The following is a 26,358-nucleotide window of genomic DNA, read 5'->3' as shown; positions in this document are numbered from 1 at the left end:
AAATTTTTTTTGCAGTGCCAGAGGGGATTTTGGAAACATCATCTCCACCCCAGACCTTCCTCTTATTTTCAATTACAACAGATCTCTGTCAACATCTCATGAGAAATAAATCCTAAGTTGCAAAATCTCCTGCTGTTCAGACAGATCATTTCTGTGAGGTTGCTTGAACAATCAAGTAATAAATAGCATAAATTCTTCACTTTTGGACTTTATTGCAAATATAAAAAGTCTAATATAAAAACAGATAGCACTTCAACTTAAAATACCTGGCAGGGGTCTATTGTGCTCCTTCTGGGTGTGTAAGGTAAGAGCATCAGGGGAGCCTGACAACCTTTAAGGAGAACCAAGTTGCTCTCCTGTAATTTGAACCCAGTATCCAACTCCGGATCGAGGCTTGGATCGGGAAGTAAAGCCCGAGTCCCGATCAGTCTGAAACCACGTGATCAGGGCCGATTTCCGATCATGTGATCGGATCGGGACATCCCTATCAAATACCATGTCATCACACGGGTGCACCAACAATGTGAGAGTATGAAACAACAACTCTTGTCATTTTTCTGAATTAAGTTTTCTTACATTACAAACAAAAAATACAACTTTAAATATTGTTGAACAAGTTCATCCATTTATGATTCATCATCTGTGATTAAATCAATGCTGGCTCAATTACTGAGGATTGTAAGGTGGCCTAGAATAATCAGGGTTTTTTTCCGGCGTTCAAATTTGCGTGGCGGCCTCCTCCAGCTATTTTTGTGCCGCCCCAGCCTGGTTTCACTCGGCACCCAGCTAAATGGATGTTATTTTAACTGCAGTTGCAGCGTTGCGCCACTACAGGGGTGCTGTATCAGCAGCAGTGCACCAAAAAGCACTAAAACTGCCGCAGAAAAAGATCAAAAATAGCTTTTCTCACTAGTTGGTACATATCTATGGTTGGTGCTATTGTAGGCTGACCATACGTCCTCTTTCCCCCGGACATGTCCACTTTTCACTCTCTGTCGGGGGGGGTTCCTACATTGATCAAAATGTCCGGTTTTTCATCCAGGAGCAGGGATCGAGTTATGGGGGCTAGATATCTTTCAGGGAAAGATCCAGTTTCTGCCTATATTACAATATTTATGGACTCTGAGCGTAGCAGGATTCTGTTGAGCGGAGAGGACGCAAGAGCGCTGATCGTTGGTGTGTCCGGCGCACGATACATTCTCAAGGTGCGCAACAAAACATGATTATTAACACATGATCGTTCATATCTGTTTATATCCTCTGATATTCTGTCTTTTAATCGTTCCTGACGCGCTCTGCTCATCGTGTGCTGCAGTGATTTCACCTCACTGACGCAGCATCGAAACGCGGACTCCACTTTGCGGTCAGGAGATCCCTTTGATCTGCTCAAAAGTAACTGATGAGGTGAAAAAATAAGGATCCAGGCAGCAGTTTTTCTGGAGAATTTAGAGGAGATGCAGGAAGATGAGAGACAGAGAGGACAGAAAAATAGTTAAATAAAAACAAGAAAACAAAGCTTGAAAGTAAAATGTAGGTAGATTTATCTCCACTACACGTTTTTACCTGTATAAAACAATAAGTTATACACATGTAATATTTATACATCTGATACAATTTAGATCACCTTCAAAACACCAGGGTCGTTTCAAGGCATTTTGGGGGGCCAAGGCAAAACGTGTTATTTAGACTAAGATGAGTGTTGTTAACACAAACCTAAAATGTTACTGAAAATATAGGTCAAATATTAAAAAATATTTTATCTATAAATATCAGATGGGAAAAAAGGGAACTAAACACCAATCTAATGCATTTAATATTTTGTCTTTAAAAAAGTGAGGCAGTTGAACGCACAGAGTATGCATGTGCTGGCACATGGCCAGGATGGTACCACCTCTGCCTCAATTTGAGCCAGGAAAAACCCTGATAATGTTTTTGGGTTTTTTTTACAATTGGAAACAGTTATTTGAGACTCTAGATTACTTATTTTCTTGTGGCTCAAAATGGCCCAGGAGCCCTGATAAATGGTCAAACAACCCTATAATAGAGCCCAGTAATAGAAAGACTGGTTAACCATGCCCACTCAGTCAGGACATAAAAATTCAGTGAGAAGTGTGCTGATTGGCCAGTTTACCCCGATGGCTATGACACAGCCTGAATATATAAACTCTGTGTACAGCCAAGTACCCTAGCCAGATAACTCAGAATAGACACGCTACGGATCTATCTGACATTCAGTCAAAAGTCTGGATATTCCCAGTTCATCCTGGCACGTTACATTTGAGCTCCAACTTTCTTCTTTGTTTTCCCCTTGGCCAACGAAGATGTTAGCAGTAGCTCTGGCTAGCTAGCGCTTGCAATAGCTTGGGCTAGTGTTTTTTGCAGTTAGCATTACTGGCACCAAGGTTTATATTTTGCTGATGTTGAAGTGGATTGGGACATACAAATGTAGGTGAAGCGTTAAACCGGCTTTCCTCATAATGAACCATTTCTCTGTGGTCTTTAAATCAAAGTCAAAAGTAAAAGTCCCGTTAGTCATCATCACACACTGATGAAATTAAATCTCTGCATTTGAACCATTCCCATGGGGAGCGGTGTGTTGTAGCAGTGGCTGCGCTCGGGAACCATTTGGTGGTTTAACCCCCAGTCCAACCCCTTAAAGCGGAGTGGCAAGAGGGGAGGCATAGGGTCCTATTTTTAAGGTCTTTGCAAAGGCCTGGTTGTGATATGAACCTTGACCTCCCAGTCCCAGGGTGGACACTCAACCACTAGGCCACTTAGAAGGTTAAAATTACTAATCTACATTAGGGATGTCTCGATACAACAGTTTCACTTCTGATACGATATGGATATTGCAGCCTTCAGTACTGACCGATACAGATATCAATCAGATACAATATCAGCACAAACCACACGTACTTTATCTATTTCATGGTGTGGAATGTATGCAAGGCTTGATCAAGTGATATTACTCAGAACAAAAGCCATCAACAGTAAATATGAAAAACACAAAGCCAAAATCTTCCTGCAGTATTATGTGATGCTAATTCAAATGTGCAACGAGTTTGGACATATTAAACTTCCCAGTTCCTTTCCACCACAGGAAACAAGTGTTGCACTGAGCCACATTGAAAAATACTGCTACATGGCCGACATCACTCTTGTTCCTTTCTACTTCGCTAGCGTGCACTGTTCTGATCATGTGGGCTTTGCCTGTTAGATCTGGGCACTGCTGGAAAGAATTGCTGGAATGGAATTTAAAGCAGAACGGACTCCATACATCTGAGATTTCTGGTGCAGTCCAATATAATCCGATACAGTTTTTAGGGCGATACTGAACCTATTTCCGATATCAATATCGGAACAGGACATCCCTAATTTAGATAGGAAAGCGGGTAGGAGACAGCACAGATGTTTTGGTGTGGTACACTAGAAACCATAAGCTGCCTAAATTCCACAAAATCCAGGTCAATGTGGTTTTAAATTCTAAGACCACTTTAACATTCAAGATGCAAAATTCTAATCCTATTCTGCTCCAATTAAAATCCATTTTTATGTGTGTTTATAATAACAAGATAAGAGCGTTTTAATACCGTTAGTCACTTGTAAATTCCGTGTACCACTAATGTTCACAACGCTTTCTAGCTTTGTTCTTGCAGCTTTTTTATGTTTAAACCTATTAGTAATTCTAAGAATGTTATTACGTTATCTAGGTGGTTTGATAAAGTCACGGTATTGCAAAAAAATTAATTAATTAATTAACTTTTCGAAAATTGTGACCACATTGAACAAACACGTCAATGGAGACCTGTCTATCAGTTCTCAGAATAGCACTGTAATTATGTCTCACACACACACATAAACTAAAAACACCAGCTACAAAGGTTCAGCTAGCAGTTGAAGCTGAAACACTAAACTAAACACACTTTCAAATATTGAAAAACCATCTTGGGCCTTCAGAAAAGTGTGTTGCACTTAAACGATCCAAGAGCTCTGGAGGAAAGCACTAATAAACCCAGTGACGCTTATGGGGACAATACATGACAAACAAATTGATTGATGACCCTACATTGATAATAGGGGGTCATTGATGTTTTCATGTCACGTTTATGCATGTACAGCACTTTGGTTAATCTCCGGATCAATGGAGAGTGCTTTAGAAAAAAAGTTGACAATGATGATTATGTTACAAAATGACTGCAGCTGATAAATAAACTAGCGACTGTACTTGCAATGGGGTGCATAAGAACACACGCCTTGCCACAAGATTTTGCTTTAATTTGTATTTAGTGATCAATACAGAAACCAAAACAAGGTTACCCACAAATATTTTGTTGGACCACCTTTAGCGTAGACTACATTATGTATTTACTGAGGCATTGTTTTGATAAACTTCTGCAATGTCACAGGACTTATTTCCATGCAGAGTTGCATTGGTTTTTCTATAAGATCTTGTACGGATGGAAGAGTCCAAACACTGTGCAAGGCCTTCTCCAGCACACTCCAAAGATCCACAATGGGGTTAAGGTGTGAAAACGATGTCCCTTGCTCCCTCCCCACTCTTAGAATAATTGTGGATTTGAAATTTGATGAATCCTGAAATTGTTATCTTGGAAAATAACCGTGCAATCAGGGTCGTTCAGTCCACGCAAGTAGTCAGTTGACCTCATTCCTCGGGCAAGTAATGTTGCTGAACCTAATTTACTGTAGCAAACCTAGATCATTCATTCGGGTGGCGTCTTTGGTTTTTTTAAGGCCTGGAAGTGTGCATCTTTATCTTTTTCATTTCTAAACATCTTTAAAATGTATGAATAAGAAAGAAAGACATCCATGCGGAGGATCTGTTATTGCTAGGGTGATTTAGCATGAGTTTCTGATCGGCCAATCGCCAATTAAGACAATTATGCTTAATATTGACTTTATATTCCAATCACCAGACAGTGATTTGGGGGCGTTTCTGTACTTTTAAATCCCACAATATAAATTCCAAAATTAAATTACAATCCAGGATAAGTGTCACAGCAATCCTGGAAGAAGACATAATTTATTAAATTATAATTACTTTCATTGTCACGCAGAAATTTTAAGAATGATAGACATTTTTAAAAAGTTTTCTTTACATGAATGTTCTTTGAGATAAATTATATCAGAAAATTTTAGGAAGGTCTGAGCTCTAGAAAAAATCAAACGTCTGTATTGGTCTTGAAAACCAAAACTGGTGCATCTTTTGTTGGTTTTTATATCTACATTTTTGGTCCTGGTATGCATCACATTAGCTTAGACTGTCTGCAGGAACACCATTCAAATACTGAACATTTGTTTTTATTCAAATACCTTTCTTTCCCAGCGTCACTGTGCAATGGGTGCACAAGCAGATTTCTTACAAGTATAAACATAATTTGGCTCCTTTAGATTCTGGCTTCACCACTTTGCCCGGGAATTCATTCACAGACACCAAACCAGTACATCTAATTGGGAATTCTGACGCATCTGGGTACTCTAAAACTTCCAAAGAAAGTCCCATAAGCTGATGATAGCAGATGAGCGGTTCCCTCACACCGGTCCACCTTTACTTACTTTTCAAAGCCTGGATCAGCGCCTTGCCGTCTTTAATCAGCTCCTTGATGAACTTGTTGGTCTTGTCCAGCTCCAGCTCGTGGGACTTGAGCCTCTCTCTGAACAGAGGGCTGTCCAGGTAGCAGTCACTGAACTCCAGAGCGGGTAGTCCCATCTTCTGCCCCTCCACCGGCCACGAAACGAGCAGGACAACCCGGCGAAGGCGAACGGAGGGATGAGAGATGCGGAGGAGGTAGTGGGAGAATCTCACTAGGCTGCTTCTTCGTCTACTTGTGATGTCAAATAAAACGTAAACAAGGCGGAGATGTTCCTGAGGCAACTGTCCACCAACATTATTCTGTCTCCGACGCAAACGGTAGTTCTCTTGTTTTCGCAACACGACACGACCTACTTAAATAAAATAACAGGTCGCCGCAGTTAAGTGCCTGGTGCGCCAAAAGGTGTCCCCTTGCTCAGTTCCTATCAGACGAGCCATTCCTGACGGGACAGTCCAACCAGACTGGGGGAGGGTGGAGGGAGCGGGAAGACAAAAACTCACCCCGCACAGCGCTGCGTTGGCTGGGCAGCTTTAAAGAACTAGTTTATCCACAGCTCCGCTAGTCGCACACCACTCCAACGCGCACAATCAGCTGACTGATGTATGCGTTAGCCAATCAGATGCCTGGATTCAAGCGCTTGACCCGTTTGGGTGGGTGCGCGTAAACTACTTCAAAGATTGTAGAAAAGTAAAGAGTGCTCACTCTGGTTTTGTTTCTTTTCGCCCTGAATCACATGTTTTGCACTTCAATTGAAATAAGAAATAATTTTGGTTCAACTGTGTTTGTCATGGAGATGTGTTTGGTTGTAAAAATGCGACTTCAAATCTGAAGTCGCATATATGACGTCACGTTGTGAATTATTCTCCCTCAGCATATTCTTAATCTCCCTGGAGTCAGATTCATGGTGGTTTTCTCCACAATTAAAATTCCTTCTTTCCTTCTGGATGAAGGATGTGAATCTCGCTAAACTCGCAGCCATTTTTCTTCTTCTTCTTGTCTGGTTTGATGACATCAATTTGGTGAGACAAGCTACTCACTCTGTTTGGTGACTGTTGCGTTCGAATCTTTGAAAGCATCTTTAGAAACATAGACGATCTTTTGCAGTACATAGTAGGAGGGGAAGCTGACGTCACTTTAACCAGAGCGCTGTTTCTGCCCAAAAAGATTCTGCCAGTGTTAAATCTACCTCCCTCTAGTGGTTGTATGCAGGACTGCAGTAACTTCATTTTATTTTGAAAATCTGAATATTTTTAGAGCAAGGCTGCCTTCTTTATAATCAAAAATATTACAGTGATACATGTTTGTAGTTTATCAATCACATGTTGGACAAACAAAGTTATTCATTTGGTTGCTATAATTAGTTTTGTTACTATTAGTCCTGTGTTGTTCTTCTCACAAGGGAAAATAAATAAAACACTTCCTATTTAGAGCCTTGAATCATATTTTTTTACTTTAAAAACCGGTTGATAAATGCAAGACATTTATTTAGGAATAAAATGTACTAATTTACTCTAAATTTCAAAGATGTATACTCTGAATAAATTGCGTGACATTGACACATGCGCTTTGTTGTCAAGCTCGATTTAGAGGCGCTGCTTCCTTCCCCGGCACAGCATCTGGTTGCATGCTCTTTTCTGTCCAGGGTGAGCTGAGTACTTACAGGAAGTACTCTGCTGTTTGTGTTTCAATTCAAAGAACCAGATTTATCCCGTTTACAATCAGGTACATGGCCTGCAGACTTTTATTTAGAGCTTGCAGCCGCTGCGTTTTGTCACTCCATCCATCCATCCATTGTCTGAACCCGCTTGTCCATGTAGGGTTGGGGGGTGGGGGGATGGGGCTGGTGCCTATCTCCAGCGGTCAATGGGCAATCAGGCGGGGTACACCCTGGACAGAGTGCCAGTCCATCGCAGGGTTTTGTCACTGATAAGACAAAAATGTAGAAATATTTACAGTATGTCCTAAATTTTTATCATTAAACAGAACATGGGTCTGATATAAATAAAGACTTGAAACTGTTCTACAGCTTTGTTTAAAAGCAGTTTTATCTTGAAATTAAACATGTTTATTTTAATGGTAATAATAATCCTGATTTGTTTCAATGCCACCAGACTTCTCTCAAATAAGAAAATATTTTCACTATTTCTAAACCTACATCGTCTCAGTAGCTGGGGCAGCAGTAGCTCAACAGGTTGAGCGGATTGTCCAGTAATCGGAAGGTTGCAGGTTTGATCCCGGCTCCAAACAGAGAACTCTGCTGTTGTGTCCTTGGGCAAAACACTTAACCCACCTTGCCTGCTGGTGGTGGTCGGAGGGACCGGTGGCGCCTGTGCACGGCAGCCTCGCCTCTGTCAGTGCACCCCATGGCAGCTGTGGCTACATTGTAGCTCATCACCACCAGTGTGTGAATGTGTGTGTGAATGGATGAATGATACACTGTAGTGAAAAGCGCTTTGGAGTCCTTACTCTGAGAGGCGCTATACAAGTGCGGGTCATTTATCATTTATCAGTGGTCCGACGTCCTGCAAAAGGACTCAAAATCATCTTTAATCAGCAGATGAATGATCTTCCTGCAAGTGAAAATGTTTCATTGAAAGCTTTTATATATTTCAGTGTATCGTAAAGCTCCTGAATTTGAAAGTAGTGTGAACATTTGTTTTTATTCTAATAAAATACCATCTGTGTTTTTTTTCTTCATTTATGAGCATTTATAATGATTTGTTCACTTCCTCATTTCAGAGTCCATCCTTCATTTTTCAAGGTTAAATAAAGAAAAACAAAGCAAGTAAACACCTCTTTATTTCCTGAAACTGTGTTTGTTCCAGTAACTGGGTAGTTCTGTGGACACAAACGTTATTCAGGATCAAATTGTAAATGTGTCGGGTGAGCTCTTAAAGAGATTTTGTTTAAAGTCTCATTTTAACATTTTACTTTCATAAACAGAGCTAAGCTCCACGACACAGAGCCTTTATTTTGAAATATAGATAAAAAAAATTGTAAGTATCACACTTTATCTTTTGTTTATTCTTACATTCTCCCAACCTAAAGCTCACTATTGTCACTGAAGTGAAACACTTTTGCCACCTAATGGTATACAAAAGTAAAGGTTTGTATTTTTTAAACATGCATTCATTTATTAACCTTAAACCTTTTGTTTCCATCACAACCATTGTCTTCATTTATCCTGTATTTTGATTGACCAGAAGTTACCCTTACACCTGGATTCATTATTGGTTTATTTAATCCCACAGAGTTACACACCAGGAATCTGATTCAACATTTTTTTTTACTTTTGAAGACCTTGTGTTTTACATTTGCGTGTGTGTGAAGCAGATTTGTGTAAACTAAACCCAAGATGAAAACAAAAGCACTTCTATTATGTTTAAAATGTTTTTTTCATCAGGACACAGTCCTGAGTTCCAGGTTCTAGCCTGATCCCACCGCCCAGACACGCATCACTCTCCCTCACTCAGCCTCCTCCGCTGACTGAGGGTGGTAATTATAGTCCTGACGTTGTCCTGTTAAAATTCATCCTCTGACGTTGTTAGAGGGGTGGTGGGGTGAGGAGAGGGAGGAAGGAGGCATTTCTCCATAAGAGATCTTAAGGAAAGAAAGCTTGTTTCAACCAGACCTCAGTTAAGTGAAGGCCAGGAAGGTGACTCTCTCACAGGTAGGCAGGAATACTCTCATAATGACTCTCATGTGTTTATTTAGTTTATTCCTATAAAATGGGCACGTGTAAACGGAAAAACAACAGCTCAAATGTTCTTTTATATTTTTCAAATTGTTGTCTTCAACCCTCACATGTTTCAAGTTGACCTGATTCCTTTTATTTTTTGCAAAGTTCTTGAATAAATGAGAACTTCCACAACCTGCGTGCATCTGATGTATTCTGCCTCCCTCAGCAGAAACTTGATTTTAGTTCTAGAAGACATCCTAGAGCAAAAGAACGTCTTGTTTCCAGCTCAGCCTTCACGAGACATCAGCTAAATCTGTCCTCTTTCTTGAGAGCCTCTCTCCAGTAGAATCATAACAATTCTTTACAAAACTCTGACTTAAAATTCCTGAAAAATCTTTCAGCACAGCAGCCCCAGATCATCACACATCACACAGGCTACTTTGTCTGACTGTTGATGCTCCTTTGCTGTAACGGGACACACACCTTCCAGAAAGTTCCACATTGGTTGTGTCACTCCGCAGAATGTTTTCTGAAAACTTCATCTAGATGTTTTTGGTAAATGTGACAAAGCTTTTGTGTTCTTTTGACCTTTGACCTTAACCATAACCCCTAACCCTGGACTCCATTAGATGTTGTTCTGAGCTCTTTTGGATTTCCATAAATTTTATAATGAGTCTCTTTATTAATGTTACATAGTGCATTATTGAGTATCAATAAATAAAAGGCCCTTTTAGTAACATTACTTAGTTCATTATTAAGCATTAATAAACAAAAGATCATTTTATAAACGTTACTTAGTTTATTATTAAGTATTGATAAAGGGTCCTTTTAGTAATGTTACCGTTATTGTTAACTATTAAGTGTTCTTAAGGTTAAGGCAAAGGGCAGGGGGAGTTGGTCTGCTTAGTAATGCATTACGTAATATGGTTAAAGAGTTGATAATGCTTTATTTAACAGTTTATTAATGCTTAATAATGCACTAAATGTTAATAAAGAGACATTTATTATAAAGTGTTGGCTGGATTTCTTTAGAGCAGTGCGTGATGTGTTGCTTTTTGAGATCTTTTAGTCTAATATATGATGTCAGACAGGTTCTGTTGAAGTGATTATTTTTTTTTTCTTACAGGTCTGGTTTTTACCAGCCTGAAATACGGTTGATCCAAACTCAGCTTTATAATAATCACAGGTAATTAACAATTTTTAAAGCATTTTTGTTTTCATTCAGGACCAACTTGGTTTGGACATATTATTCCCTCTAATCAATGAAAACATCATTTGAAAATTGCACCTTGAATTTTCTTTGTTTGCGCTGGAATGGCACTAAAACTTCCTTGCTGATCAGAAGCATTTACGTGAGACAAAAAGAAAAAAACAACAAAGCAGAAGTCATTCCAAGTGGACAAAGTTTTTCACAGTGATATTAGAGATAGTTTTCTGAAAGGGATTTGAAATGGGTGTGCTTTTCTTGATGCTCGAGTGAAATCAGTTGTCAAACCTCCCTTTTTGAACTTTATTCCAGTTAAATTCCAACATATTCTCAAACGAACACTCCCACCCCCTCCCTAGAACACACGCAGGTTAAAACTTTCCTCCCACACTCTGGCTCAGTCATCGGTTGGACTTTTGACGTCATTCCAACCTGCTGCTGTGTCTGAAGATTCCATTCTTCTTCATCTTCACCAGTGTTTCACCAATATCCCTTCAGTCATATTCTTAGGAAAACCAGTCTGTTGGTGGTTTGAATGATTAGGCCTCACATTCTTTTTGTGTCTTTCTTTCCTCCTCTTTCATTTTCCCTTGCTTTTGTTTCATCCAACAAATCCCGCTTGTGGGGTGACTTGGCGCTGTCGCAGACATACGTCTGCTTACAGAGGATAACAAAGACCAGAGCTGTCACCGTAACATTCCTTGCTGGATCCATAACTGGTTTTGTTCATTGCAGAGGACAAACGTTATGGGATCTCTGCTCTCCAGGATATATAGGCCACACTGAAATGTCTGCTGGATGAACACGTGCGGGAGCAGACTATCAAAGTGTAAAAGGAAAGGAGCAAGACGAGTTGGTTGGATGTCTTTGCTAGTGACTTGACTGATGTAACGTGTTCAGAGAATGTGACGGGTTGGTGAGACATTTGGTTTTGATCATTGTGAAGAAAACGACTCCAGAGTTTCTAGCACTTATAAACATTCCTAGCAGGACCTAAAGGGGATATATGCAAAAATCACCTTTGTGCTGCCATGAGTATCTTTGTTGCATCCATATACACTACAGTTCGTTTTCTCTCAGTGTTAGCATTTAGGAATTACTATGTGCCTAAAGCAAGCTGTTTCAAAAAGTCCCAATTTGTGATGTCACAAACAGGGAAATTAGCATAGAACCACCTTTTAACCTCTTCAGGCTGGAGAAGCATTGACTCTACTCAGAGCCCCTCCTGGATATCGGAGCTTCTCAGCTTATAGCATCTTGAGCGAGGGATGGGTGGGCGTGGCCAGCTCCAGCTTGTTTTTTTTAAGTGACAGAGCCCTGAAACGGCTCATTCTGGGAGGTAAAACTGTTGAAACTGCTTAATGTGGGAGGGATTTAGTGGATAGAACTTTAAAAACATGGTATTTAAAGACAATAAAATTTTTATAACTTAAAAAAAAGTTGTGATATTTCCCATTTAAGAGCATTGCAGCAAATTTCCTGTAATCTCCATGTGCTATTTGTTTTGTTGCCTGACCTTGGACTGATTTCAGGTGCAACATTGCATCAGAGCCATCTGGAAGTGATCATCCACTACCGCACAGTCAAAAGAACGTTTTCTGTCCCATTTCAACTGCGTTCTGTTTGGACTCAGTCCAGATGTGTCCCCTGGTTGATTTCATGACAGTGCAGCAGAAACAGCTTACAGAAGAACATCGGGACTATTTGATGTATTTTTGTGGCCAAGTTTATGCTTCCCCTTGTGGCTCAGACCCCGTCCAGATAACATGGATGGAGAAGAAACTGAATCTCCTCCTCGGTCTTCACAGGTCCAGGAACATTGTCTTGCATCTACAACTCCATCTGGGATGTCTGAGGGAGAAGTTACTGTGTTTCAGCTCGTCCCAGTGACTCCTGACTTGTCCAAGCTGGGGCAGCGCTCACTCATCAAGCTCTACTGTCGAAACGGAGGACATCATCTGAGGATTTTACCAGATGGGACAGTAAATGGTGGGACGCGAGAGAATGACCCTTATGGTGAGGAATCTGCATGTCTTATTTTATGATTTGAGATCAGCACGGTATTTCAGCGTTGCATGTTTATTGCAGCAAGTGCGTGCAACGCTTCAAATATGTCAGTTGAAAGTTTTTCCATTACCGATACTCCCATTTTTATGGCTGTTGAAAAATGAACTAAATTAGCCAGACTCATAAATAAGCCAGTTAAATATTTCTGTTGCAAGCTGAGCTTTTGTAAGAGGTATTTATGCTCAGCTGTCTAGGAGATGATCCTCGGTGATTTGGACACATAACCAAGACGCTTTACTCTTTGCACACATTTAGATTCCCATTCTTCTTTTTTGTAAATAGTGGAAATCAGCTGCTACAATGTGAGGGTTTGGTTTTTTTTTCCATTTCATCCTCAACATGGCTGCAGAAAGTCACGAGGCCGTGTGATGTTGCATGTTGCAGAAACCTTGCGGCTGACGTCTGTGAGTGCAGGAATGGTAGTCATCAAAGGCGAGACGACAGGAAGGTATCTGGCTATGAACAAAAATGGACTTCTCTATGGATCAGTGAGTTTTTACCTTCCATAGACACATTTAGGATGGGGAGATCATAAATCATGACACAAATGTTGCAGGGCTTGGCTTCTCTTTGTTTGAAATACAGAACATGATAAGCTTTTTAACTGATGAGAGCTCTCAAGCTTTCTCAAGAATCCCTCTGAATCCCTCTAACATTTTTAGGTCTGGAGATTCCATTAAAAAATTGTATTGTCGTATTTTTATTTCTGTGCTTTTTAATTCTTAACCTAAAATGCAGCTTTAAAGGTGCACTTAAGAGTGTTTCCACAATTAAAAGCGGCTCATTTAGCCTCTATAGCAGATAAAAACTTCCGGGGCTCACAATGATCCATGAGCCCTAGTGGCCAAACAATGCCCCATAATAACGTCCTAAAATGGAAAGACCGATTTGAAGCTAGTTCTTTGTATGCGTGAGTGTGACAAACAAGGAAGAGGATGAGAACTGCAAGCTGTAGATCTATCTGTGCATCTTTGGCGTGGACAAGGAAGTGTGCAGCTGTACACGGTCGGACGGGACCACAACTTATTGACCTATCTGACTCTAATTCATAGTCTTGGTATTCCCAGTACATTCCGGAACATTAGATGTATGCTCCAACATTCTTCTTTGTTTTCCTCTCATCCAACAAGGAAATAGCAGCAGCTCGGGCTTGCGTTAGCAGTAGCTCGGGCTTATGTTAGCTGTGGCTCGGGCTAGTGTCAGAAGTACCTTCTAGCATTAGCAGTAGCCTGGGGTGGCATTGTTCAGCAGTTAGCATTACCTGACCAACATTTGTTGGTGACACTAAAGTGGGTGGGGACATGCAAATGTATTGTGTGTGTCTAAGCTCCTAAAGTGTTAAACCTGCTTTTCTCAGAGCAAAACGTTTCTCTGTGGCCATTACAACATTACTAGTTTAATTGGGAAAGCTTATCATAGATGGCACAGACTTTTAGATACTCCAAGCTTCCCATATTCAACAGCAAAAAGGTAATATGTGGCTTAAAGTTCCAGAATAGTTTTAAATCTAATCCCAAGAGAGTTTCTAAGTGATTTACGTTTTTAAGGCATGTGGTCAAAAACATCTCACATGTGAACCAGGAAACCTCGATAGTCCTCCAGGAGAGAGTATCTGGGCAGTGATTGGTGAGATAGCTCACATTAACTCTGCACTTTTTAAAATTTTGTTTTGATTATTTCCCACTGTAAAAATCTCATTCAAGCAATCCTTTTTGCATAATTAAAATCACTGTCATAGTTCAATTTTGTTTCACGGAATGCCAAATAAATAAGGAGATATCGCCAGAAGGTACAAGTTTGTCATAAAGGTTTTGTTGCCTCCGCCATTCATGCTCCTTTCTTGTCTCAGCAAACACTGAACGACGAGTGTTACTTCCTGGAGAATTTCGAAGAGAACAACTACAACACGTATCGCTCTCAGAAATACTGCTGGTATGTTGCCTTGAAGAGGAACGGTCAGCCCAAACTGGGACCGTCCACCCACTCGGGTCAGAAAGCCATCCTTTTTCTGCCAAGGTCTACAAGCAACGTTTGAACCAAAACACATAGAAGATTGTAATTCACAAGCTATGTGATGCTTGACGTTTCGTTAAATAAAATGACGCAAACACATAATGATAGTTAGCTCTATCTAGTTTGATCGCCCACAGAAACGAGCTAATGCCTGTAAGTATGCACTTTTTTTCTAACTGCAAACAGAAAAGGTGCTTGTTTGTGTTGGTAAATGAGTGTTCACTTTGAACCTTGGTCTGAAATTCCACCACTGAGGGAAAAATGTTCAGCATGCACAAAAAAGCCTTACAGTCTATTGTGTCTGCAAACAAAACAATTAAGAAGGAACAGCAAAATGACTTTTTAAATGTACTGCAGTGCAGAGGAAGAGGATTTTAGATATTAAAGACAAACAAATGTTATTTTTGAGCTGTGAGGGGTCTGAGTGCAGACTTAGTGAGTTATGTACGTTAAGATTGGAAAGACACGGGAAAAGTGACAGAACAGGTTTCTTTTTCCCAGTTGTACACAAATGTCCAAACACCTTACTTTAACAGCGTTTCACTACAACTGTAAATATTTATAGAGTCGCTGCCATTACATTGTTTCTGCAAACTGTAACAATGTTATCAAGATAATTTACAGATGCACACTGATGGATCAAAAACTTTATTTGATGAATAATAAATAGTTTGTCTCTTGTGTGATGTTGATTTGTTGGGATGGGCTCCACATCGCCCTCTAACGTGAGCAGGATGCAAAAACAAGGAATGAGTCTCTGCTGTTCTTCTGGAGAAGACACAAACGAGTCACTTTTAAAGGTGTCTTAAAAATTGCATTTTCTCATTGTGATCTGCATGCATGTTTGTGGACTGAAATGTTATTTTAGTAATTAATTTACTTCTTTAAGTGGAACTTTTGCCTTTTGTGGATGCAAACAGTAGAAAAAAACTTGTTTTTGCCACCAGGTGGTAGCATTGCAACAGTTTTAAAAGTGGAGTTTTCTCAGATTGGGTTCCGCAAAAATAAATAAATGAAAATAAATAAATAAATGGGATAGTTATTTATGAACATTTAGGTTTCCTAAAAAAATCGCAGTCAAGTTCAGCAGAAGTGGATGACACAAGATCCCCTAAGCCCAACCTTAACATCCGTCATCACTGAGATGCTGAAAGTCTTAGAAAGAATTTCACCATATTTTTTATAAAATGTTAAATATTTGCATGTTAATTCAAACCAATTATTTAAAATAAACACTGGTCAAAAAGGGACATTAAATAATTTTAGATCTAAATCTGTCAAAAATGTGTATGTGTCTATGCTTTCAGTCTAAAACAGGACTCTGCTGTTATAACCATTAAATCTGTGATAGTAGAACACACTGGACAACCTCATTTGACTCAGATCAAAATTTTAACCGAAAAATAAGAAAGCAAATGCATTCTTCATCTAATCCTCCCTTAATGAGCAACGGCTGAGCCAGAGCAAGGCCTGGACCGACGCTTCAGAGGCTGATGTGCCAGAAGAAATTTCCGGGAGGAAACATGAACATGATTTAAAATGTTTAGGATGACTCAAGCTGGTTGTCCGACAAGTTTCATGTTATTGTGGATTTGAGACAGAACCCTCCAGAACTCTTTCATAAGGATCAGAAACTCATCCAAGCACCACAGATGTAAGTTTTTTTTTCTGTTTTCCGCAAAGCAATCTTCTTCCATAATTCCTTGACTTGCACTGATAACAACAAATACAGAAAGTGCAGATGGAACATCGAAACAAAGATGGTTTGACAAAATTCACTATTAAAGGGGTATTTTGGCATTCCTCAAAATACCCCTTTAATAGTGAATCCTGTCAAACAAACCATCTTTGTTTCAATGTTCCATCTGCACTTACTTGTTGATAGATAGACGGACGGACGGTCTGACAGACAGATAGATAGATATCTGACCTTTCATTTTTACAGAACACCACTTATCTTCCATCAGGCCCCTCACACACACACACACACACACACACACACACACACACACACACACACACACACACACACACACACACACACACACACACACACACACACACACACACACATTCTCATCTACATTCATTGTGAGGACCGTCGTTGACTTCCATTCATTTTAGTGACTGGATTGTGGCTAACCCCAATCCTAAAATCCATGCACCTGACCCTTCTCCTTGTCCTAACTCAAGGCCCATGACTTTGACTGAAACCCTAGACCCCAAACTTAACCCTAGATACCCCCCCCCCCCCCCACCACCACCAAAAAAACAACACACTCCAGTAAAATCTGGACTTCACTGAGACATAACAAAAGCCTCAGTGCACAGCGCATCGCATATCAATAGGTTGACTGTCGACGGCCTCTCGGAACAATCACTTGCAGATGAACTTCCCAAAAAGAAAAACAAATCAGATGCTCAAGATTTGACCTGATTTTGAGTGAGCTTGCACACCTTTGGTTTCCATACCAAAATTTGAGGAGCCATTGAGCGGCAGGGGTAATCCATTGAGAACGATCTCCTAAACCTAACTCTAACCATAACCAGTCTATTCCTAACCCTAACCTTAACTAAAACTTAATTCACACTATACCTCTAAAACGGACGAGTAGAGCTCTGTAACATTGTACCAAAGTTAGGATGTCAAATGTCCTAGATTGCAGCTTGTCACTGGTCCTCACTATGATGTACAGACGAGAAGACACACACACACACACACACACACACACACACACACACACACACACACACACACACACACACACACACACACACACACACACACACACACACACACACCAGTGGCCTGCTAGGCTGTGCAGGGCAGGAAGGGAATCATTCACTGTAAACTGAACACGGACTGGCTTCCTCTGGGAGTCCCCAAGCCTGACAGCAGCCAAGATCCATGCAACACAACCCCTCCAGACACACACACAGATAAACTCACTCACTCACACACACACACACACACACACACACACACACACACACACACACACACACACACACACACATTCTGGTTTTTGCCCCTTATGAGGCCCACCGGTTTTTCTATGCTTTATGGGATCCACCCTTTCCAGTGGTCCTACATCGCTTTTAAAAACAAGGTTAGATGTAAAAAAAAATCTAAATCATTAATATCACTTCAATTTAACACATTTCTAAAGTTTTGACCAAAAAGGTATTTGGCCACTTGTGGGGACCGTTTCTAGCATTGCATACTTGTGAGGTCCATTCACATACACACGTACATATCAAGTTTTTATATGTTAATGGGGCCCACGGTAACTATCTGCAGCTGCTGATACCAGTCTTTATTATTACTCCCAGTTTCCTCATGTTGGACTAAAATAGTTTTTTGTAATAAGTGATTATGTATATGTGTGAACATTTCTATCTGCGATGACAGATTACAAGACATTCAGCTTCAAAGACAGTTTAATAACAAAATTGAAATGACCAATTTAATTACATTTTATGCCATATGCTTGTGATTTTTTTAATTATTAAATCATTAATCTAATCTCCACTGAATGTTTTAACAATATCAGTTTGAAGTTCTATGCAAACCCAACATTTTTTGTTACATTGGCATTGAAATTATGCGTTTCATTGGACTGCATTCAAAATGCCTTGTTATTACAGGTGTAAAAAATATACAAAAAAAACCTGTGAAATGTTTTTATTTGTACACAACTGAACATCCATAAAACCTGAGCAAACCCTTACAAAAACAACAAAAAGTAACAACAAACACAACAAAGGACAAAACATTTTGACATCCAATGTTTTGCTTTTACCTCCGTTCAATTAGGTGCTTTCATACTACTTTTCTTCTCAGGGCTGTAATGCGATTTTTAACATAATATTTAACAGCTTTCCAGTCTCTGTTTCTGAGAGCTTCAGGTGCAGCAGTAATACAGCGCTGACACTCTTCTTTACCAGGAACTTGACTCCTCACGATAAATCTCCTCAAATGTTTGTCCACTGCAGCACACTCTTCTGGGGTCCAGCTTCTCTTGACAGCGGTTTGTTTTTCTGTGTGGACAAAAACAAAACAATGTAGGTTTTCTATTATAAAGAAGTTTTAATCTTGATTAACACTGTAAGACCCACTGTTTTAGAATTACAACAATTTTGGTTATTGTCCAAAATTATTTCACAAATTCAGTCTCATAAATCCCCAAGGCCCTCTGATGGTGGTCAGCACAAAACTTACTGCATGTAAACAAATCAGGTAACAGAATTCCATGTGTACCATTTCCATGTACTTGAAGAGAGGTCCAGAGTCTGGGGGCTACAGCAGCAGATGATCTGTCACCTTTGGTCTTTTGCCTTGAGCTGGACTAACAGTAGGCTTTGGTCACTGGACCTCAGGGACCTGCTGGGGTGTAGGGTCTGAGAAGAGCACCAAAGTATGGTGGTGCTTGTCCATGTAAGGCCCTATAAACCAGAACCACGATCTTGAAATGAACCCTGAAGTTGACTGGCAGCCACTGAAACTGGAGGAGAAGCGGGGTGATGTGGGTGTGTTTGGAGGTCCTGGTTAGAAGCTGAGCTGACAGGCATTCTGAACCACCTGTAGACGGTTCAGGGAGGTTCTGCTCAGACACGTGAAAAGAGTTGCAGTAGTCCAAGCGTGAGAAGATGAAGGTGTGGAGAACTGTCTCAAGTTCAGAGCAGGACAAAATGGGACTCAGCTTTGCAATGTTCCTGAGATGAAAGAAGGAAGAGCGAACAAGAGAACGGACTTGAGAATCCAGGGTGAGAGCCGGGTCAAAGGTCACACTAAGACTCCTGACGGAGGGTTTGGTGTGAGAAGCAAGCTGACCAAGATCTCTGACTTTGGGAACCAGCTTGTCTGGGGCACAGATGAGGATCTCAGTCTTATCTTCATTCAGCTTAAGAAAGCTCCCAGCCATCCAGGTTTTGATAGAGTCTAAGCAGGTGTGTAACAGCTGCAGCTTAGACATCTCATGGGGCTTAAAGGAGATGTACAGCTGGGATGTCATCTGCATAAAGATGGTAGGAGATTCCTCTGAAAGAGCTCAGGATGTGCTGAAGAGGAATCAGATAGAGGAAGATGAGTAGAGGCCCCAGTGCAGAACCTTGTGGGACACCATGGGTGAGGGAGGTGGTGGAGGACCTTGGAGATGGCCACAGCGTTTTTAAAGTAAGCAGGGACCTGACCATAAACCAGAGAAGCATGAATTGTGGAGAGCACGCTGGGATCGATGGACTGAGAAGCACTTTTAAACAAAGATGAGGGTAAGATGTAGAGGGGGCATGCAGAGGTCTTCATAGAGTTGGCTAGTTTGGTTAACTCAGGCAAAGAAACAGGAGCAAAGCTATGTAGGATGATGGGCCTGGTTGGAGTCGGGAGAGGCAGCGATAAGGCTGAGGGAGAGATGCTAGATTTGACCTTATTGACTTTGTCAACAAAGAAAGACAGAAAGTTCTCACAGTCTACAACAGAGTGAATGGAGGCTGTAGGAGAGGCAGGGGAGAAGATGCTTCTGATGGTGTTAAACAGCACCTTGGGATTCTCTTTGCTCTGTGACACCAGGTTGGAGAAATAGTCAACCTTTGCATCTCTGACTGCAGAGTTAAAGGAAGTCAGAAGATTCTTTAGATGCAGCAGATGGACATGGAGACGGGTTTTCTTCCACAAGCGCTTGTAACAACAACAAGCTACTGACCATCAACCTCTGTGACGGGTCAAACTGACCCGACATGTGCCTCTGCTTTTACCTGGAGCCGAGATGGCTGCTGAGACACACTCTCCTTCTGCAAGGACGGCAGAGGCTGGGTTCTGATAACCAGTCGTCAAGGACGCAGTGTGGGGAAGGAGGACAGCTGAACTGTTCATCTTATGATTTTAATAAAGAATGAGATCTGTTGATGAATTAATTAATATGATCAACTGCTGAATCAATTTGTGATCAAACTTGTAAATGATGTTTAATGGAGATGATGTGATAACGAATAATACACCACATATTGTTAAACACACAGCAGGCAAGAGCAGAGCTTCTCAAGGGCAAAGACGTCACGATCTGGGAATGCCCCGGGAAGGGGGGTCGTTCTACAAAACTACTGACAAGCGAGCTGAGAGTCAGTTCGTTGAGACTTCACAGGGCCCGTGAATTCCTCTTCGACAACATCAGAACTTTGGCACGCTGCCAGGTTCTGGACACTTGCAAGCAAGCTGAAAACACCAACTGAGTTCCACCATCAACCGTGGAACGGTTTGCTTAAACTTGAGCCAATCAGAGACTGATTTTGACCAGTGGACTTTAACCTCAAAGCCTCACGGATTGGGAGACCAGCTGGGAGCGACCGAGTTCCTCCATCGACCGGGGTCCGTCCAAGACACCCCCCAGGTGATTTAGGGCACTCATGATCACTTCTTGTTCCAAAGCGACACAGTAGACTAACCCAAAACATCATTTCTGTTTCAGACAGATGAACTAAGCCCTCAGCTAAGCTCTGCTCTCATGCACATTTTAGCTCATTAAACATCAGGGAATTGTTAACTGTGTGAGATTTTAAATTGTGATTTATAAATTAAATTCTTTTAAAATTGTTGAAGGTTGATCTTTATTCAAGCGAGTCTAAATACCTGAGAATAAAAAGTTCTTTAGGTCTTCTGAGAAAAATAAGCGTTGTCCGAATTAATATTCAATCAATATTAATCATTTCCAAAGGTTGTTAAAATAACATTCCTTATTTCACGTAAAGGGAGCATTCTCCACTTTAACACGCTCAATTTTTCTGCATTGGTGCTTTAGGCTGCAAAGGCTGTCATTAAATGATAATGATAAATGACCCGCGCTTGTATAGCACCTCTCAGAGTAAGGACTCCAATGCGCTTTACACTACAGTGTATCATTCATCCATTCACACACACATTCACGCACTGATGGTGATGAGCTATGATGTAGCCACAGCTGCCCTGGGGCGCACTGACAGAGGCGAGGCTGCCGAGCACAGGCGCCACCGGTCCCTCTGACCTCCACCAGCAGGCAAGGTGGGTTAAGTGTCTTGCCCAAGGACACAACAGCAGCATTCTCTGTCCGGAGCCGGGATCGAACCTGCAACCTTCCGATTACTGGACAACCCGCTCAACCTGTTGAGCTACTGCTGCCCCCAGGAAGTAGGGTTCACTGCAGGAACTGATCTGGTTCTGACAGGACAGATGTTGTCCAGAATGGAAATGCAGTACTTGTTAAACTGAGAAGTTAAGGAATCTGGGTCGTTATCAGAAGAACAGGGTGGATCAATAGCAGCAGAAAATTTGCTAGCTGTGCTCTCATTAAGAAAACGAGAACTAACCAGAAGGTGAGCAGGAGGTGGGGAAACTGACAAGTTAAAGATAACGCAATGGGGATCTGAAATATGAACATCCTCAGGACAAACACTACCAGCATGTAGACCCAAAGTAAAAACAAGGTCTAGAGTGTGTCCCTTGGTGTGTGTGGGGCCAGCAACATGCTGGGTAAAGCTGAAGGAGTCAGGAGGCTGGACAAGGTAATGAGAAAGTGGTCTGAGGCATCATCGTAGATGTAGGGCTGGGCAATAAATCGAAAATGTATCACTATCGAAATTTCTGCCTCTTATCGAGATCATTTTTCCCATGTCAATAAATTTGATTAAAAAAAAAAGGTGTGTAAGTTGGCAATGTTCATGTCCCTTTAAGAAGCTGTACCACCTTGAGTCACATAAAAATGTGATTCAACGTAATACATGTGACAGCCCCATCTAGTGAACAACTTTTGTTTCTGCACATACCTGTAGTTATCGTCCATTTATCGTTATTGAGGTTCAAATCCTCAATATATCGTGATATTGATTTTAGGCCATATTGCCCAGCCCTACGTGGATGTTAACATCACCAACAATAACCAGTCTGGACAGCTTCAAGGTGGAGGATAGAAAGACACTAAACTCCTTAAGAAAAGAACTGTTTGGACCAGGAGGACGATAAACCATGGCACAGTAAAACGGGTCCTTATGCCCCAGAGTGCAAGAGAGTGCAAGCCCTTACCTCTCTTTTTTGCAGAGACAGTCTGGTTTTGGACTTGTGGCGTGGAGGTACATTCTTGCAGGGATGACATGCTGACCTCATGTTCTGACCCCTCTTCTGGCATACTGACATCTGGATCAAGAAATAACTTTATTAAAGTATACAATACACAAAATATGTAATAGCCGTCAGTATAGTGGTTGTTATTTTATAAAATAAGTATATGGAATTTGTGTCTCTTAAAGGGAGAGACGGAATTTCATTCTGTCTCCTATTCTAAATCATTTTCAAGTGACTAGTGAAGTAAAAATATTAATTGTCATGTTAGCCCAGGGATGGCCAACTTCACTCTTTAGGGACCCACATCCTACAGGTCTGAGATGTTTCCCTGCTTCAACACGCCTGATTCAAGTTAAATAGATCAAACAGCTTGTTGCCAAGCTCTGCACAATGAATCAGGTGTGTTGCAGCAGGGAAACATCCAAGACTTGCAGGATTGTGGTCCTCAAGCAATACATTTCCTCATATAGTGTACAGACGAAAGACTGTCCTACGCAGCCCACTAGCGCTGAAGTAGCTGTACGCCTCAAAGATTGGATGTTGGACAACATAAAATGAACTGATTTCTTAGGTGTGTTCTTACTGTGTCGTGGTTCTAATTCCATGCTTTCGTTCTTTTTTAAACACAGAAACAGTTTTGTTTACCTGTTTTGTAGCTACAGTTTCACCGACGGCAGCCTTATGCCCAAAATGGTGATCAGCTGTGATGGGATCACAGAACTTTTCTCCCAATTTATGGAGAAACTGAACATCCTAACGTGATTAGATGTTCTGTTAGTGTTCTCATCTGTGATTCCACGTCGGACTCTGAGGGAGCCAGAAGGAGCAGATAATCCAGATAAAAAGAACCATCAAGCCCACCGTGCGTAATGGCTGAAGCGATGTCTCTAGACAACTCTAGAAGGTGTAGGGAGAGAGGGAGTAACTGAACAGGAGTCTGTTGTACTGATATTGGACTCTGTTGAAGGACAAACACAGGAATTTCCTGTGTTTCGGGACCACTGGAATATGGAAATATGTGTCCCTCAGTTCGATAGAAGTTAACCAATTGCCTGGACGAACGTAACTCTAAAACTGTCTCATGGTGATCATGCGGAAGCGCTTTTCCGCTATGAAGCGGTAAAGTTGAACAGGAACAGATCGTGGATGAGTCTGACACTTCTGGCCTTTTTTTGTAACAAGGAAATTGCGGGAATAGAACGCCAAATTCACCTCATCTTTTGGACCCCTCGAGATGGCTTCCTTTGACAGGAGCTCCTTCAATTCTGACTGGAGGGTGAAGAAGTGGTCCGATGAAGTCAGTCTCATTTCCACAATCCTTGAGAATGGAGGGGGATGGGACCGAAATTGAATGGTAAATGGCCTGTATATGATATTGTGTCTTCTAGAGTCCTGGAACCCCACAAGATGCTTTACAACACAATCAATCATTCTCACACACATTCACACCCTGGTGGTGATGAGCTACATTGTAGCCACAGCTGCCCAGGGGCACACTGACAGAAGCGAGTCTGCCATACATATGTGCTACCGGTCCCTCCAACGACCACCAGCAGGCATACCATACCATACCATGTTTATTTGTAAAGCACATTTAAAAACAGCATGACAGCTGTCCAAAGTGCTGTACTGTAGTAAAAAAGAAGGAAACGTAGGGTTACATTATATAAACCCCGGTTCTTTGATAACAGAGTGAGGTGTTTCACTATGGGAATCGCCCTGGCGTGACCAACTACGGAAGATCCAATGACATCACGTCTGTCCCTGACAGACTGGTTGCGCAGTGCCCAGGCTCCGCTCACCCAGTATATACATGGCCAACCAACCCCTCTTACTCATTCGGATGATTTCTTACCGTTAATGCAAGAAGGGAATTGTTGGTGAAACACCTCACTGTTATCAAAGAACCGGGGTTTACATAACGTAACCTTATGTTCTTTTTCTAAATTCGTTCGGTGTTTCACTATGGGAGATATGGCCCACTCCTGGATTGCATATCCATCCCGAAGCGAGCTGCAGCAAAAACTCTGCTTAACCACTAAGCAGATGTTGTGCATCCTGCCTCCAGCACTGAATACGCCAGTGAAGGTTGAGACACATCCAGCCTGTAAAACCGCACAAAAGTCAGCGGCGTGGCCCAGCTAGCTACTGCACAAATATCCTGGACTGACACCCCACGAAACAGGGCCCAAGATGTAGCCATGCTCCTTGTAGAATGAGCCCTCACCCCCCAGAGGGGGTTCAGCACCCTTACACCTATATGAAAGGCTGATCGCTTCTACAATCCAGTGTGCCAGTCTCTCGCAAGACACAGGTTTGCCTTTATGGGCCATGGCCCAAGAAACAAACAACTGGTCTGATTTTCTGAGACCAGCAGTCCTGTCCATATAAGCCCCTAAAGCTCGAACAGGGCAGAGACAATGAAGTAAGTAAGTAAAGTTTATTTGTAGAGCGCCTTTCACAGATATAAATCACAAAGCGCTGTACAACATGAGTAAAATCAGGGCAAATACCTCTAACCAATAAAAACATCATAAAAACAATAGCAGTGACAATAGTAATCAAAATCAGGAGTAAAAACAAAGTCAAGGTGTGAACAAGAACAAAGCCATCTTTTAGAATATTTAGCGGGGAAAAGCCTGGATGAAAAGGTGAGTTTTAAGATGTTTTTTGAAGACCTCTACAGATTTCAAGAGACAGAGATTTGAAGGCAGACTGTTCCAAAGTCTGGGGGCAATAGACTGAAAGGCCCTGTCCCCTTTGGTTTTTAGTCTGGTTCGAGGAACAGCCAGGAGGTTTTCAGATGTGGATCAGAGGTTCCGTGAAGTGGTGTGTGGGGATAAAAGCTCAGATAGGTAGCTTGGAGCCTGGTTGTTAAGAGCTCTATAGGTCAGCACTAAAACTTTAAACTGTATTCTATATTCTACCGGGAGCCAGTGGAGGGACTGTAAAACTGGGGTGATGTGAGCTCGTCTGCTGGATTTGGTTAGGAGTCTGGCTGCTGCATTTTGGATGGCTTGAAGGCGTGACAGGGAGGTTTTGCTGAGACCAGTAAAAAGAGCGTTGCAGTAGTCTAAGCGTGATGACACAAAGTCATGGATGATTTTTTCCAGATCTGCAGTAGAAACCAGTTTACGGACTTTTGAAATGTTTCTCAGTTGGAAGAAACAAGAGCGGGAGATGGTTTTGACGTGTGAGTCTAAACTTAAAGCTGGATCAAAAATAACTCCCAGGTTTCTAATGTTGGCCTTGGCTGATGGGCAAAAGGAGGCAATTTCCTGCTCGATTTTTGGCTGAAGTTCCGGGGGTGCAGCGATCAGGGTCTCTGTCTTGTTAGCATTGAGGACAAGAAAGTTGCTGGACAGCCAGTTACTGATCTGGGTCAGGCAGAGTACAAGGGTGGCCAGCCTGTCCAACTGGTGTGGCATAAAGGACATATAGAGCTGAATATCATCAGCGTAGATGTGGTAGGAGATTTCTGGGAAAGACTGAATGATGCCAGCTAGGGGAAGAATATAGAATGCGTATAGTAGAGGCCCTAGAACTGAACCTTGTAGAACCCCGCATGTTAGAGAGGCAGTGTCTGAAGAGAAGGTTTCCGACTTCACTGTGAATGTTCTGTTAGTGAGATAGGAAGAGAGCCAGTCTAGAGCAGAACCTGAAATCCCTGCCAGGGCCTTTAACCTGTTTA

General features: G+C 41.5%; 2 protein-coding genes across 7 annotated transcripts in view; one reads left to right on the top strand and one right to left on the bottom strand.

Moving 5' to 3' along the window:
- LOC107386708 (rho GTPase-activating protein 26) overlaps positions 1 to 26,358 on the bottom strand; it is a 154,636-nt gene that overhangs the window by 111,317 nt on the left and 16,961 nt on the right. The window contains exon 1 of one of the 4 annotated variants that reach the window (XM_070555792.1): positions 5,575 to 5,965. The exons of 2 other annotated variants lie outside the window; for them this stretch is intronic. In XM_070555792.1, the coding sequence (XP_070411893.1) occupies positions 5,575 to 5,728 (154 nt within the window). In that variant the 5' untranslated portion in view covers positions 5,729 to 5,965. Of the gene's footprint in view, positions 1 to 5,574; positions 5,966 to 26,358 lie in introns of those variants that run through there. One more of the 4 variants, XM_070555789.1, reaches the window with a different exon arrangement.
- LOC107386707 (fibroblast growth factor 1) lies at positions 9,186 to 15,259 on the top strand. Of its 3 annotated transcripts, none has more exons than XM_015961273.3 (4): positions 9,186 to 9,282; positions 12,307 to 12,514; positions 12,950 to 13,053; positions 14,415 to 15,259. In XM_015961273.3, exons 2-4 carry the CDS (start codon positions 12,346 to 12,348, stop codon positions 14,598 to 14,600), a joined length of 459 nt encoding a protein of 152 aa, XP_015816759.1. In that variant the 5' UTR covers positions 9,186 to 9,282; positions 12,307 to 12,345; the 3' UTR covers positions 14,601 to 15,259. The 3 variants fall into 3 exon arrangements, with proteins under 3 accessions (XP_015816759.1, XP_070411894.1, XP_015816758.1); XM_070555793.1 differs by lacking the exon at positions 9,186 to 9,282 and adding an exon at positions 10,455 to 10,477; XM_015961272.3 differs by lacking the exon at positions 9,186 to 9,282 and having other exon boundaries at positions 12,091 to 12,514.

Source organism: Nothobranchius furzeri, chromosome 10 (assembly GCF_043380555.1).
Source record: "Nothobranchius furzeri strain GRZ-AD chromosome 10, NfurGRZ-RIMD1, whole genome shotgun sequence".
Classification (NCBI taxonomy): Eukaryota; Metazoa; Chordata; class Actinopteri; order Cyprinodontiformes; family Nothobranchiidae; genus Nothobranchius; species Nothobranchius furzeri.
The sequence above is the reverse complement of the archived record's forward strand: the minus strand, read 5'-3'. Positions and strand labels throughout refer to the sequence as shown.